The following is a 14,370-nucleotide window of genomic DNA, read 5'->3' as shown; positions in this document are numbered from 1 at the left end:
AAGGCTGTGGTCTTTGATCTTCATTAGTAAGTGCTTCAAGTTCTGTTTGCTTTCGAGTAAGCAAGGTTGTGTCATCTGCATAATTCAGGTTGTTAATGAGTCTTCCTCCAAACCTGATGCCCCGTTCTTCATCATATAGTCCAGCTTCTCGGATTATTTGCTCAGCATACACACTGAATAGGTATGGTGAAAGGATACAACCCTGACACATAGCTTTCCTGACTTTAAATCATGCAGTATCTCCTTGTTCTGTCTGAACAACTGCCTCTTGATTTAAGTACAGGTTCCTCATGAGCACAATTAAATGCTCTGAAATTCCCATTCTTTGCAATGTTACCCATAATTTGTTATGATCCACACAGTTGAATGCCTTTGCATAGTCAATAAAACACAGGCTAACATCTTTCTAGTATTCTCTACTTTCCGCCAGGATCAATCTGACATCAGCAATGCTATCCCTGGTTCCATATCCTCTTCTGAATCCGGCCTGAATTTCTGGCAGTTCCCTGTTGATTCACTGCTACGGCCGCTTTCGAATGATCTTCAGTAACATTTTTCTTGCCTGTAATATTAATGATATTGTTTGATAATTTCCACATTTAGTTGGAACACTTTTCTTGGGAATAGGCAGAAATATGGATCTTTCCAGTCGGTTGGCCAGGTAGCTGTCCTATAAATTTCTTGGTATAAAGGAGTGGCCACTGCCAGAACTGCATCCGTTTGTTGAACCATCTCAGTTGATATCCCATCAATTCCTGCAGCCTTGTTTTTCGCCAATGCCTTCAGTGTAGCTTGGACTTCTTCCTTCAGTACCATCGGTTCCTGATCATATGCCACCTCCTGAAATGGTTGAACGTCGACCAATTCTTTTTGGTGTAATGACTCTGTGTATTCCTTCCATCTTCTTTTGATGCTTCCTGAGTCATGTAATACTTTTCCTGTAGAATCCTTCACTGTTGCAACTTGAAGCTTGAATTTTATTTCAATTCTTTCAGCTTGAGAAATGCTGAGAGTGTTCTTTCCTTTTGATTTTCTATCTCCAGTTCTTTCCACATGTCATTATAATATTTTACTTTTTCTTCTTGATTTGCCCTTTGAAATCTTCTGTTCAGTTCTTTTACTTCATCATTTCTTCCTTTAGCTTTAGTTGCTTGACATCCAAGAGCAAGTTTCAGTGTCTCTTCTGACATCCATTTTGGTCTTTTTTTTTCTTTCCTGTCTTTTTAATGACCTCTTGCTTTCTTCATGTATGATGTCCTTGATGTCATGCCACAACTCGTCTGGTTTTTCATCATTAGTGTTCAATGCGTCGAATCTATTCTTGAGATGGTCTTTAAATTCAGGTAGGATATACTCAAGGTTGTACTTTGGCTCTTGTGGACTTGATCTAATTTTCTTCAGTTTCAACTTGAACCTGCGTAAGAGCGATTGATGGTCTGCTCCACAGTCGACCCCTGGCCTTGTCTTGACTGATTATATTGAGCTTTTCCATTGTGTCTTTCCACAGATGTAGTTGATTTAATTCTTGTGTATTCCATCTGGTAAGGTCCATGTGTATGCTTGCCATTTATGCTGATGAAAAAAGGGGTTTGCAATGAAGAAGTCATTGGTCTGGGGAAATTCTATCGTGAGATCTCTGGCACCATTTCTAACACCAAGGCCATGTTTTCCAACCCCCGATCCTTCTTCTTTGTTTTCAACTTTGGCACTCCAATCACCAGTAATTATCAATGCATCCTGACTGCATGTTCGATCAATTCAGACTGCAGAAGTTGGTAAAAATCTCCAATTTCTTTATCTTTGTCCTTAGTAGTTGGTGCATAAATTTGAATAATAGTTGTATTAACTGGTCTTCATTGTAGGCCCATGGATGTTATCTTATCACTGGCAGCATTGCTACTTCAGGTTAGATCTTAAAATGTTCTTTCTAACCATGAATGGAAAACCATTCCTCTTCAAGTTGTCATTCCCAGCATAGTAGACCATATGATTGTCTGATTTAAAATGCCCAATACCAGTCCATTTCCACTCACTAATGCCTAGGATATCAATGTTTATGTGTTCCATTTCATTTTTGACAATTTCCAGTTTTCCTAGATTCATACTTCATACTGTCCAAGTTCCGATTATTGATGGATGTTTGCAGCTGTTCCTTCTCATTTTGAGTCATGCCACATCAGCCAATGAAGGTACCAAAAGCTTGACTTCTACCATGTCATTAAAGTTGACTCTACTTTGAAGAGGCAGCTCTTCTCCAGTCATCTTTTGAGTGCCTTCCAACCTGAGGGGGCTCATCTTCCAGCACTATGTCAGACAGTGTTCCGCTGCTATTCATAAGGTTTTCACTGGCTAATGCTTCTCAGAAGTAGACTGCTGAGTCCTTCTTCCTACTCTGTCTTAGTCTGGAAGCCCAGCTGAAAACTATCCACCATGAGTGAGTGACCCTGCTGGCATCTGAATACTAGTGACACAGCTTCTAGCATCACAGCAACACGTTAAGTCCCCACGCTTCAACAGACAAACGTTTGTTAGCCATCCATTTATTCAGCAAACTTTTTTTTTTTTTAATATTTATCTATGCAAGGCACCATGTTAATTAAGTGCTGGGATTATAATTGTATATAAGACAGATCCAGGTATAACCCTCAAGGAGTTTTATAGTTAGATCAGTCTGTAAATGAATAAATAAGCAAGTATGAGCATCTATTATATGTATATAATTCATGCTAACCAGTAGAAATACGGAAAAACTCTTAACACTGAACATCCCCAGTCAAAAATCTCAAGCTAAACTTGAAATATCTTTATTGCTACAAGTGTATTAAATGCCTTTTTTCCCCTTACTTTGAGGAATTTTTAAAATTCTAATATATCTATGAATGTTTCTCTGAGTAATTGGGCATTGGATTCCCCTGTCCTCTTCTTTCCCATCACTTCTTCTTATTCTTCTACTCCTTTTTATATTACAAAGCAGTTATTAAATAACTAATTTGTGCTAAGCAGGTACAACTGGAGAGACACACAATGAAGTTCAAAGTGTACTGTTTTCTTCTTTTTAGAGCTGAGGACATAGATTTAAAAAAAAAGTCATTATAATACTATTTAAGAAGCCCTGGTGGTTTTTTTTTGGTGGCACAGTGGTTAAGTCTTTTGTTGCTAACCAAAATGTCCACAGTTCAAATTTACCAGCCATTCCCTAGAAACCCTACGAGGCAGTTCTACTCTGTCCTATAGGGTTGCTTTGAGTTGACATCTACTTGACGCCAATGAGCGTGAAAGACGTGTGTTTAAGAAAGTAGTCACACACACAAACTCAACACATGCCTGCTATTTTAGAAATATATGCAGAATCAGTTGAAAGACTGATTAATGGCATATATTATTAAGGTATTGTATTTACTGAACACTTTCTAGGCTCTAGGCACTTGTATTAATTTATCTAATATGCATAACATATAGGTAGACGCTATACTATTCTACTTTAAAAATGGTAAAACAGAGGCACAGAAATTTAAGTAGTTGGCAAAATTCATGTGGCAGAGTCAGTATTTGAACTCATGCAGGCTGGCTCTTGAGTTTGTGTTTCAATATCTTTATACTATTAAAAAAACAAACAAAAAAAGCCACTGAGTTGATTCCAACTTCTGACTCATAGCAACCTGTAGGACAGAGTAGAACTGCCCCGTAGGGTTTCGGAGGAGTGGTTGGTGGATTCAAACTGCCGACCTTTTGGTTAGTAGCCAAGCTCTTTAACCATTGCGCCATTAGGGCCCCCTTTATACTATATCATTCTCCAGTATTTGCTCCCCAGCTCGTAACAAGATCCCCATTGCCATGTGACTTTTAATGTCTTTCTGTAAGAGGTGAATATTTTCCATCTCTGTGGTAAAGCTTAACCATGTGACTTAGTTGGGTCAATGAAAAGTGAGCAGATGTAACACATGCCAGTTCGAAGCAGGAAATTTTAAGAGATTTGTATACATATCCTCCAGAAATTCCTCTGTTGCCCTTTCCCCCTGCCACACCATGACATGTTCCAAGAAGAACTTTTTCTTCAGCCTGGCTTCCGGAGTGAGAGGGCACGTGGAGCAGGGACACAGCCACCCTAACATGAGTGAGACATAAGCTGCTCTTTGTGTTTTGTTGCTGGTGTTTTGTTTTGTTTTGTTTTCCCTTACAACAGAAGAACCTAGCAAAAACTGACTAATACAAAAATGGGTGCCAAGAAGTCGGTGCTACAGTAACCAAATCAAACCTGTTGCAGTCCGGCCCATTCTGACTCAGGGTAACTCCATTCGTGTCAGAGTAGAACTGCACTCCATAGGTTTTTTAATGGCCGTAGTCTTAGGAAAGCCAATTGCCAGGTCTTTCTTCTGTGATGCTACTGGCTGGATTTGAACTGCCAACCTTTTGATTTGTACCAAAAACTGGATGCCATCAAGTCAATTCCAACTAATAGCAACCCTATATAACAGAGTAGAACTGTCACATAGGGTTTGCAAAGCTGAAATGTTTATGGAAGCTAATTGCCACATCTTTCTCCCATGGAGCCACTGGTGGGTTTGAACCAGTGAGCACTTTAAACACTGTGCTAGCAGGGCTCTTATGCTTAGTAGCAGGAGCTGAGTGCAAACATTTTGTGCCACCCAGGAACCTGCTATTGTAACTAACACCCTAAAATACTTGATATTGGCATCATGACCAGGTAGTGAGTGTTAAGGAAACTGTCACTGGGTCTGGAAAGTTACAACCCATGTTTACGGTGGTACCCTTAAGGCAACAAGATTAGGAAACAGAATGTTGCTAAATGTTGCTATTGGTTGCATTTAAAAGTTAGGAAACAAATGACTTCTTACAAAAAAAAAAAAAGACAGAGCAAGAGAAAAGAGAAGATCTTGGAACTGTGAAACTTACAGTGTTGAAAAATGCAACTGTTGCTCTTATCCAACCTGTCAAAGATTATCTTGAAAAACATGTTGAGTGACAAAGGCTGTTAAGACCCTAATTAAGACCTATTCCCAAATAAGAGATTTGTGAAAATCTTTGAATGAATTAAGGGAGCCCCAGTAAATCCTTTCATTTGGATAAAATATGTCAGAGAAAATGAACTAAAGGCATGGCTCTCCACAGGAGCCTGATAGGCTCAAAGTACTGGCAATAAGTTTAGCCAGTGAGAGAGATACAGCTCAAAGGGTTGTGGGTGTGGTTATTAGTTTAAGAGCTGATAAGAACGAATTCATTTTTAAAAGAAAAACTAATTTAAGAAGACTGAGTGCTCTGGAGATAAAATACCTCTTGTCAACCAACTCTGACACTGGTGGTGCAGTGGTTAAGAGCTCAGGCTGCTATCCAGATGGTTGGCAGTTCAAATCCACCAGCCGCTCCACAGAAACCATATGGGGCATTTCTACTCTGTCTTATAAGGTTACCATGAGTCGGAATTGACTCGAAGGAGTCAATTTGGGTTTTTGGTCAACCAATTCTCTAAGAGCACAAAGCAGGCTGAGAGGCCCATTTAACCCCCATGAGGAAATATTTTTCAATCTTTTGTTTTCGTTGTGTGCCTTGAATGGATTCAGATTCAATCTGCTCATCAGATATGACCAAAAGGCATGATAGAAAAGGAAGGGCCTACTGGTGGGTGGACTCAATAGAACAATAGATTGGGAACCTACTTCCAGAAAGCAGAGTGAAAAACCCATTGCCTTGGAGTCAATTCTGACTCACAGCAACCCTCTAAAACCCTCTAGGACGGGGTAAAACTACCCCATATGATTTCCAAGGCTATAATCCTTAAAGACAAAGACTGCCACATCTTTCTCCCTCAGAGCTACTGGTGGGTTCAAACCACCCACATTTTGGGGAGTAGCTGAGTGCTTTAACCACTGTGCCACCAGGGCTCCTCTAGAAAGTCAAAGTAGGGGCAATTCAAGGTTCATTTATGGTCCCAATGGTATAGCACCTTTTCAAGGTCGGTCTGGTGGGATTTTAGAATTGATATGAAGTAGTGATTTTAAAGGAATCTCTGAGTGGCGCAAACAGTTAAGCTCTGGACTATTAGCTGAAATGTTGGCAGTTCGAACCCACCCAGAGGCGCCTTGGAAGACAGGCCTACTAATCTACTTCTGAAAGGTCACAGCCTTCAAAACCCCGTGGAATACAAATGGGGTCTTTGCCATGAGGCGGAATCGACCTGAGGGCAACTAACAAGTGATTTTAAAATATTTCTCATTCTTCTTCTTTATAAATTTAAGTGCTTATTATGGGTCTTGTTTCACTGTTTTATGCTAGATGTGTGTTTTTATGTTTGTAGAGATGGTGGGGATGGAGGGATAACTGTTTTTTTTTTTTAGTTACTAGCAATCTGATCAAAGAATGCTACATCCAGATGTGAATGTAGGGATTGTCATGAGATCCTTGACTTTGGGTCTGATGATAGGATTGCACGGGACATGGGGGATGTAAGAAGTCCTGGTAGTGTGAGTGGTTAAGTGCTCAAGTGCTAACCAAAAGGTTGGCAGTTTGAACCCCCAGCTGCTCCATGGGGGAAAGATGTGGCAGCCTGTTTCTGTAAAGATGACAGCCTTGAAAACCTTATGGAGGCAGTTCTACTCTGTCCTATAGGGCCGGTAGAGTGTCATTTTGAGTACGACTCAACGACAATGGGTTTTATAGGGGTCGTATTCACTGGAGAAAGTGAATACTTTGTATGAAGAAGGAAAGTGAGTATTAGTGACCAAGATTGTGGACCACAATAGATTGTTTCCTCCCCTATAACGGGATTAAACATTTTGGCCCGTTGCTACATTACGTGAAGTGCTTTTCTGTAGGAGGAGAATACTTTTCTGATTTTTTGGCAAGATTGGCACTTGTTTTGGCTGAGGAAGTATGAGTAGAAATGATGTATGCCATTTCCAACCCGAATCTTTAAGAGCCATTGCATGTTTCCCAGATCTCTGGCTCTCTCCTCTGCCACAAAAATAATAAGTCCCTGATGGGGGTTGCTTCATCAGCCTGGGTTCCAGAAAGAGAAGACAAATGCAGAAAAGCTGTAGCAGTTAAACCACACCCACAAACATGTAATAAGAGTGGAGAATGAGCTCTTATGATGATCTGTTTATAATCCCACAGTTTGAGGGTTTGTTGTTATCATAGGATAAACCAGTTAAAGCTGATCGATACATATGTTATACTGTGTTCTTCTGAACCATAAAAATGTCCTAGCTAGAAAATTGCTACTGCATTTATAAAATACCTTCCAAAAATAACATGTTTAAAAAAATTTATAAATAGGAGAGTCTGAGCCCTATCCTTGGTCTATGTCTTTATAAAATTACCACTGCAAGTGTCAATTGGTAAAGTCCTTCAAATCCTCAAGGTTCAGCTTAAATGTTACCTGCCCTTCATTAGATCCTCCTCTACTTTGCCTTCTCCTGGCCACTGAGCTCATATATATTAAGGTGATTTTCATTTTGTGTCTGTCTGTATCCCTACTCTAGACTGACTTCATCCACAGTGTAGACTGGAGCGGTTTAGCTTTTTATCAGACATGCATGCAAAAGGTACGTGATAAATATTTGAAGACTGAATAACTGAAAAATGAATACAAACATTCACCGACAGCAGAATTATCCAACAAATTGCAAGTCCTTCAAATCAGCGTTATAAGCAGTTTTGCAAAATTCTAAATTCTGCCTGATTCTTCTACAGTTCTAAAAAATAAAATCTTTAAACTTGAATAAAAATTTTTTTTTTTTTTTTTTATGTAGACCACATGATAAGAAGGCATTAAATAAATCTCATCAAAAATGCAATGGTCTAGACTTAATAGTTTTGGAATGCTTTAAGGGAATTTTTATTTGCTATTTTTCATAAAAAGTAAAATCAATCATGTTACTTCCTAGATAAAAAAGAAGTCAACTAATCACAGAGTTAAATTGTGCTTTAAAATTTAAAGTCACTAAGGCAGTTTATAAATTACATTCCATAAATATTGCTCTAAATTAAAGTCTAAACGTATTTCCATGACTGTGCCTCATTTATTTTGTAATAATATGGATTCCTTTGCTGGGCATGTTAGGTTTCTAAACTTTGTGTTTAAGCACATACTAAATCAAACACAAGCACATTATTTGAAATTACATACCTGTCGGCACCACAGTTTACGAAATATTTGCAGATAGGCCAAAACCATAAGACACAGTGGTGCCATATATGTCACCAGAAAGAAACAGATGTGGTACATCTTGGGGTAAATTTCACCTGGAATGAAAGGCAAAGTAACACAATCTTATAATTCACAGATTTTTTTTTTTTCTAAATATACATCTCCTAGTGTCTTTCCTTGAAAGTACACATTTACCTTCAGTATGATTTTGTGTTATATATCCAAAAGGGAAAAATAATTTACAGTATTAAGCTACTTGCATTTACTCAGCATATGTGTATACATACCAAAAAAAAAAAAAAAAAAACTCTTTGCCATCAAGTCAATTTGACTCATAGTGGCCCTATAGGACAGAGTAGAACTTCCCTAGAGAGTTTCCAAGGAGCCCCTGGTGGATTCAAACTGCCGACCTTTTGGTTAGCAGCTGTAGCACTTAACCACTATACCACCAAGTTTTCCGTATATACATATGTGTACATGTAAGTGTACATTAAATGTGAAATCTTGATTTCATTTAATGTAATCAGAAATAACAATTAGTCATTTCTTAATTTGTGTTACCACAATCTTTCCAAAGTCAAGCATTCATTTATCAAAAGGTCCTTTTTGTCTCAATTATTTTATCTGGCTAATTAATAAAAATTAATTTGGGTTGCCCTATTTTTTTTGCCTTTACAAGAACGGACATGACTCAATCAAAACCTAAATACTAAACTTTTGCTAAAGTGGGAAGAGAATGTAAACTCAATTGATTCCTCATTAGAATATAACGTCCCTAGGAAATGAGAAGCTATTCCCAGTTATATCTCTAAATGCAAATGTCGGAAAATGTTGGAAAAATAAATACAGCAAATGTTCGATGATGTTTCCTTTTGTGGACTTACTAGAATGTATCCAAAATCCCTCCTTAAGCTTGGTATGTATACATGTGCATATGTGTGTATTCCTATGATTCCCGTAAAAGATGAGATTTCTTAGGTCTTTTTTGTAGTTGTTTTTTAATCCAATGTGTAGTTTTTTTTTTTTTTTTTTAATATCCACCCCAATTATTAGTCATAATTATCTCTAAGGCTATGGCTTTTCTTATCAGCAGTCCTACAAATGCAGGTAATATCTAGCATAAAAAAAGAAAAAAAGTTTTTTTTTCTTACCTTAAGTAAGCATTTATTAAAGAGTAAATTTTATCAATTAATTAATGTCCTTGTGATCTAATATTAATTTCTTACCTTTCTATGATGTATCTATTATTATTAGTTTTTAAAATACTTTAAGGAATATTGTCCTTATCCTCAAATTTGAATATAGCACATCGCCCACCTACTTTTACTGCAGTGTGAAACAGGGAACAGAATATATCTACCTGGGTCTAATAATAACTATCAATAACCTGATATAATTTCAACTGAATGATAACCAAAGGGTTTTTTTCAGTTCTAAAAATCACACACCTTATTTGACTTTGATATCACTGGCAAGGGTTATGGTTCTATACTATTTTTGAGGGATAATGCTGTCACTCCCATGCATTTTATTCTTTTCATTACTTCCGGAAGGACATGTAAAAACATGAAGGCCCAATTATGTGATCAAATTTGTGGTAAAGGCAATTTATAATCAGGCTTAACCAATAAAACTTACGGTGATGACCAAAATAGTAAAAAAAAATAGATAATACTTATTGAAAATTCATTTAATTCTTTTTTTAAATTTTATTTATTTCTTTGTTGCTATTGAGAATATGCACAGCAAAACATACACCAATTCAACAGTTTCTACATGTACAATTTAGTGAGATTGATTACATTCTTCAAGTTGTGCAACCTTCCTCACTTTTCTTTTACGAATTGTTCCTCCCCCATTATATAAACTCACTACCCTCTAAGATTCCTATCTAATCTTTTGAGTTGCTGTTGTCACTTTTATCCCATGTAAATGCTCTTAAAAGAGTATAATGCTCAGGCAGACATATTTTACCAGTTAAGCTAAACCATTGTTTGGTTTTAAGAAGACTTCAGGGGATATTTTTGGTTTAAGGTTTAAAAATTATCTCAGGGTAATAATTTCAGGGGTTCATCCAACCTCCATGGCTCCTTAAAGTCTGGAGTCCATGAGAATTTGAACATTCAATTTTTAATGGATATATTTTAAACATGTCTATGCATTTAATCGACTCGGTGGCACACAACAACATGAGTTTAATATCTTCCACAGTCTTAATTTCCTAGTCGTGTTGCCAGAGTGTGCTGACTTTATTCTCCCTTCTATAATTCTGTCTTCCTCTTCTCTTGGGTAGACACTATAATCTTCAGTGGGGACAGCAGGGAACATTTGCCTCTAGGAGGTCTAAGACACCAATTTAATGTGTCATTTCTAACCTCTCTCTTGTTAAGGTGGCATTCACCTAGTTCATCAGACTCTAAATTCCTTTCAAGTTTATCGTGTAAATCAGGCCAGTTACATAAAAAGTAATTGAATCCAGGCAGCCACACTGGAGGAATAACAAACCAGCCTTTCCCTTTGAAGTGCTACAGCCTGAGAAGCATTTGGCGAACCAATTTCAAAGGAATTGGAAGGTGACCTCAGCACTTCCCAGGCACCTGAGTGGCTTTGAAGTTTTATTTGTTTTGAAGGAGATGTCACATGAGCTTCCCACATAAAAATAGATCTTTGAAGCTTAGATATCTGTGAAGCCCTGATATCTGCACCCAACCAAAATGAGCGAGTGGAGGAAGATAGATTTGATAGGTAACAATTTTTTTTTTTTAAACTGTAGCTGTGGATGTGACAACAGTTTGGAGTTCTAAACAGATGTGAGCGAAAGCTCAAGCTGTGGTTGGTGTATTTATAAATATTTGGAAAAATATGTAATTGCCTGGTAAATAGATACTATAATAATGAACAACCACTTAGAAAAAAGTCAATCAAGCAAAATTATACTTATAGGCTAGGATAGATTGCTTTAATAAAGAGATTATTACAGATAGTTGAGGAAACATGATAGACTTAAATTTCTTATTTCATGGTTAGAGTCTAAGTTAATTGGTATTATGCCACAAATTTTTAAATTTTAAGTGATGAAACTATCTTTGAAGGCTCTTTGTAATTGATGGGCAACATATTCAATATATTTTAAGACATTTTTATGTAACCTAGAACGTAGCTCTGGTGGCACAGTGCTTAAGCACTTAGATGCTAACCAAAAGATCAGCAGTTCGAACCCACTAGCTGCTCTGCTCCAATGGAGAAAGATGTGGCAGCCTGCTTTCATAAAGATTTGCAGACTTGGAAACGTTATGGAGCAGTTGTATTCCTGCCTATAGGATCTCTATGACTTGGATTTGACTAACGGCAATGGGTTTGGTTTTGGATTGTAGCTACATGAAATTTGTTCCACTTAAGCATTATCTAATTGAGGAAGCAGTATTTTAAAGATTGACAACTATTAGGTATCTATGTCTCTACTCAACTAATGAACAAGCATAATCCAAATAAAGTCTTTCATATATATAAAAAATATATATATATATATATATATCAAACCAACAAATAAGCAGCAAATGTGGATGTATTTTAGTCTTTGAAATCAGGCATTAGAGAGTAATGTTATATATTAAACAAACAGGCATAAATTAATTTCCCTCAGATGAGTTCAGGTTCATTATTCAGTCAACACTTTGATCTAATTATTTAAAATACCACAAAAATTTTCACCTTTATGCTACACTTTTTGGGGCTTGAATGGACAAGTAAATTAAAAATATTTTTCCAAATATTCAGTTTGGCCTGTCTTTTCAAAGTTTATGGGTCCGTTAAAGTTTAACTGAGTCTTTAATATGTTTTATTGTCTTCTTCCTAATAAATGTTTTTGTTACATTCTTATTAATTCACATGTTTATATACTTTCGAGACCACAGAATAGGCCAGATGCCATAATTACTTTAACTGGAAAGAAGGGCTCTATTACATTTTTTTTTTTTCCAGACCACCAAAGAACATTTTTGGCAGTAAGATCCAAGAGGAGAGGGATCATAAGTTCCCACTGCCCAGGACAATGTTTGACAAATTGTATGTGCTCATTGAACAGGTTGGATGAATTAGTAGTGAGACAGTTATATTTTTGATTAATGAATGTGCAGAGAGTTTCTTTCCTTAAAATATATGTGTTCCTGTGGAATATGCACTTATAAACCAAGCAATCAACACTCATTACACCACCACCCATTGCCATCGAGTTCATTCTGATTCATAGCAACCTCATAGGACAGAGTAGAACTGCCTCATGGGGATTCCAAGCAGTGGCTGGTGGATTTGAACTGCCGACCTTTTGGTTAGGAGACATAGCTCTTAACCAGTACGCCACCAGGGTTTCCAAGGAATCACCAGTGTGGATATTATTCTTGAGCAATTTAAAAAATTTTAGAAGTTTGAATTGATATAACTAAACCAAATGATGAACATATACAAAGGCATATTTGTAAAGATCCTTAAAAGAAATATCAAGGCATTTTATATGTTCTTGAGTGTCTGATGTATCTGTAAGAAGTTACGGCTTATGATCCTTATTTTGAAGAAGCCATAGGCAACAAGGACTACAATGAGTTGCAGAAATAATTTACCCATAAACTATTACATATTTTTGGTAACACTCTTAGTAAAACAGAGGTCCTGGTCATTTTGCACCATGCGAAGGATAGTATATGCCTCTCTGATTTGATAGATTTGAACCAACTGACCACTTTGCTTACCGACTATGGAACAATTATGATAGAATTTTTTTTAATGTTGTAGCTATATTATTAATTCAATTTAGGATTACGGTGAAAAATATAGGTTATGAATTAATCTCAAATAAAAGATAATTTACACCAAAATTTTAAAGATTGAGCCAAAAGGTGTTTGACCTTTAAAGATGCTTAAATTTTAGAGAGCTGACACTGTAAAATATAACTTCCCATACAGTTTTTAGTTTGTGGCTATCATACATATGCCCAGGTTTCAACATTTTGTGTTGGACATGGACTTACAAATAACCTACATTAATAGGGCTCATACTATGTAAAAATCATTGTAGAAAACTAAAAATATCTAATGAGCAAAATGATAACAACCTGCTTTGAGTCGTTCTATGTTCTTCTTGAAAATATTAAGAGATTAATTCCATTTAACATCTGAAAAGTTAATTTTATAGCTTTTATTATGTTTTATTTTGTGGATGATCAACTCAATTCAAGATCGCTTTAATTCTAGCCTTCATAAGCATTTAAAGTAATTACGGGCTATTATAAAATCGCTTTCAAATAGATTTTTTAAATGGCTTCTGGAGGATAAGCTTAGATTTTTAGGTATTCAAAAGTAATTTTTTACTCTAGGAACATATCCATGCTAGACCTGGATAATAAAATACTAGAGGTAAAAATGAGTTTATATATTTATGGTTATTTACTTCATCACATGGCACTTCATCAGAATAACTGACAGGATTCCATAGCTTTGGTATCTTTTTATTAATGGGTATCAATGCTACTTAATCATTCAGGGCAATGCAAAAAAAAAAAAAAAAAGGTTTATAAAAGCAGCCCACAAACTTATAAATGAAACAAATTGCCAAAATACTTAAAGAAAATGCTACTGATTTTGTCATTAGTTGAAAAAACAAAACCACGGCCATGGAGTCAATTCGAACACATATATGCCCTATAGGACAGAGTAGAACTGCCCCAGAGGGTTTCCAAGGAGCAGCTGGTGGACTGGAACTGCTGACCTTTTCTTTAGTAGCAGAGCTCTTAAGCACCATGCCACCAGGGCTCCCCATTGAAAAACAAGTGGGTATTTTATCTAATCAGCATCAGCATGAACTTAAGGAATCCCAATTCTTTGAGTCAGAAGCTTTGGGTTTAAGTGTACTTGTTGCCTCATAATACTGAACAAATAATCTAGTCTCTCCTGGTGGCACAGTGCTTAAAGCACTCGGCTGCTAACCAAAAGATCAGTTGTTCCAACCCACCAACTGCTTTGTGGGAGAAAGATGTGACAGCTTGTTCCCGTCAAAATTTACAGCCTTGGACTCTATGGGACAGTTCTGCTCTGTCCTATAGGGTTGCTATGAGTCGGAATCAACTCAATGGCAGTGAGTTTTTGTTTTTCTTAGGCCTCAGTTTCCTCATGAAAGAAGTAAATGTGTGTAAACAAGAAACCTTTAGGCT

The 14,370-nt window shown here is 36.8% G+C and overlaps 1 protein-coding gene across 1 annotated transcript in view; it reads right to left on the bottom strand.

The window, feature by feature from the left end:
• HCRTR2 (hypocretin receptor 2) overlaps positions 1-14,370 on the bottom strand; it is a 119,268-nt gene that overhangs the window by 17,218 nt on the left and 87,680 nt on the right. Inside the window, exon 4 of the mRNA XM_010587000.3 lies at positions 8,147-8,262. Within this exon, the coding sequence (XP_010585302.1) occupies positions 8,147-8,262 (116 nt within the window). The remainder of the gene's footprint in view (positions 1-8,146; positions 8,263-14,370) is intronic.

Source organism: Loxodonta africana, chromosome 1, assembly GCF_030014295.1.
Source record: "Loxodonta africana isolate mLoxAfr1 chromosome 1, mLoxAfr1.hap2, whole genome shotgun sequence".
In the NCBI taxonomy this organism is placed as follows: Eukaryota; Metazoa; Chordata; class Mammalia; order Proboscidea; family Elephantidae; genus Loxodonta; species Loxodonta africana.
Note: the sequence above shows the minus strand (reverse complement) of the source record. Positions and strands in the feature narration are given on the sequence as shown.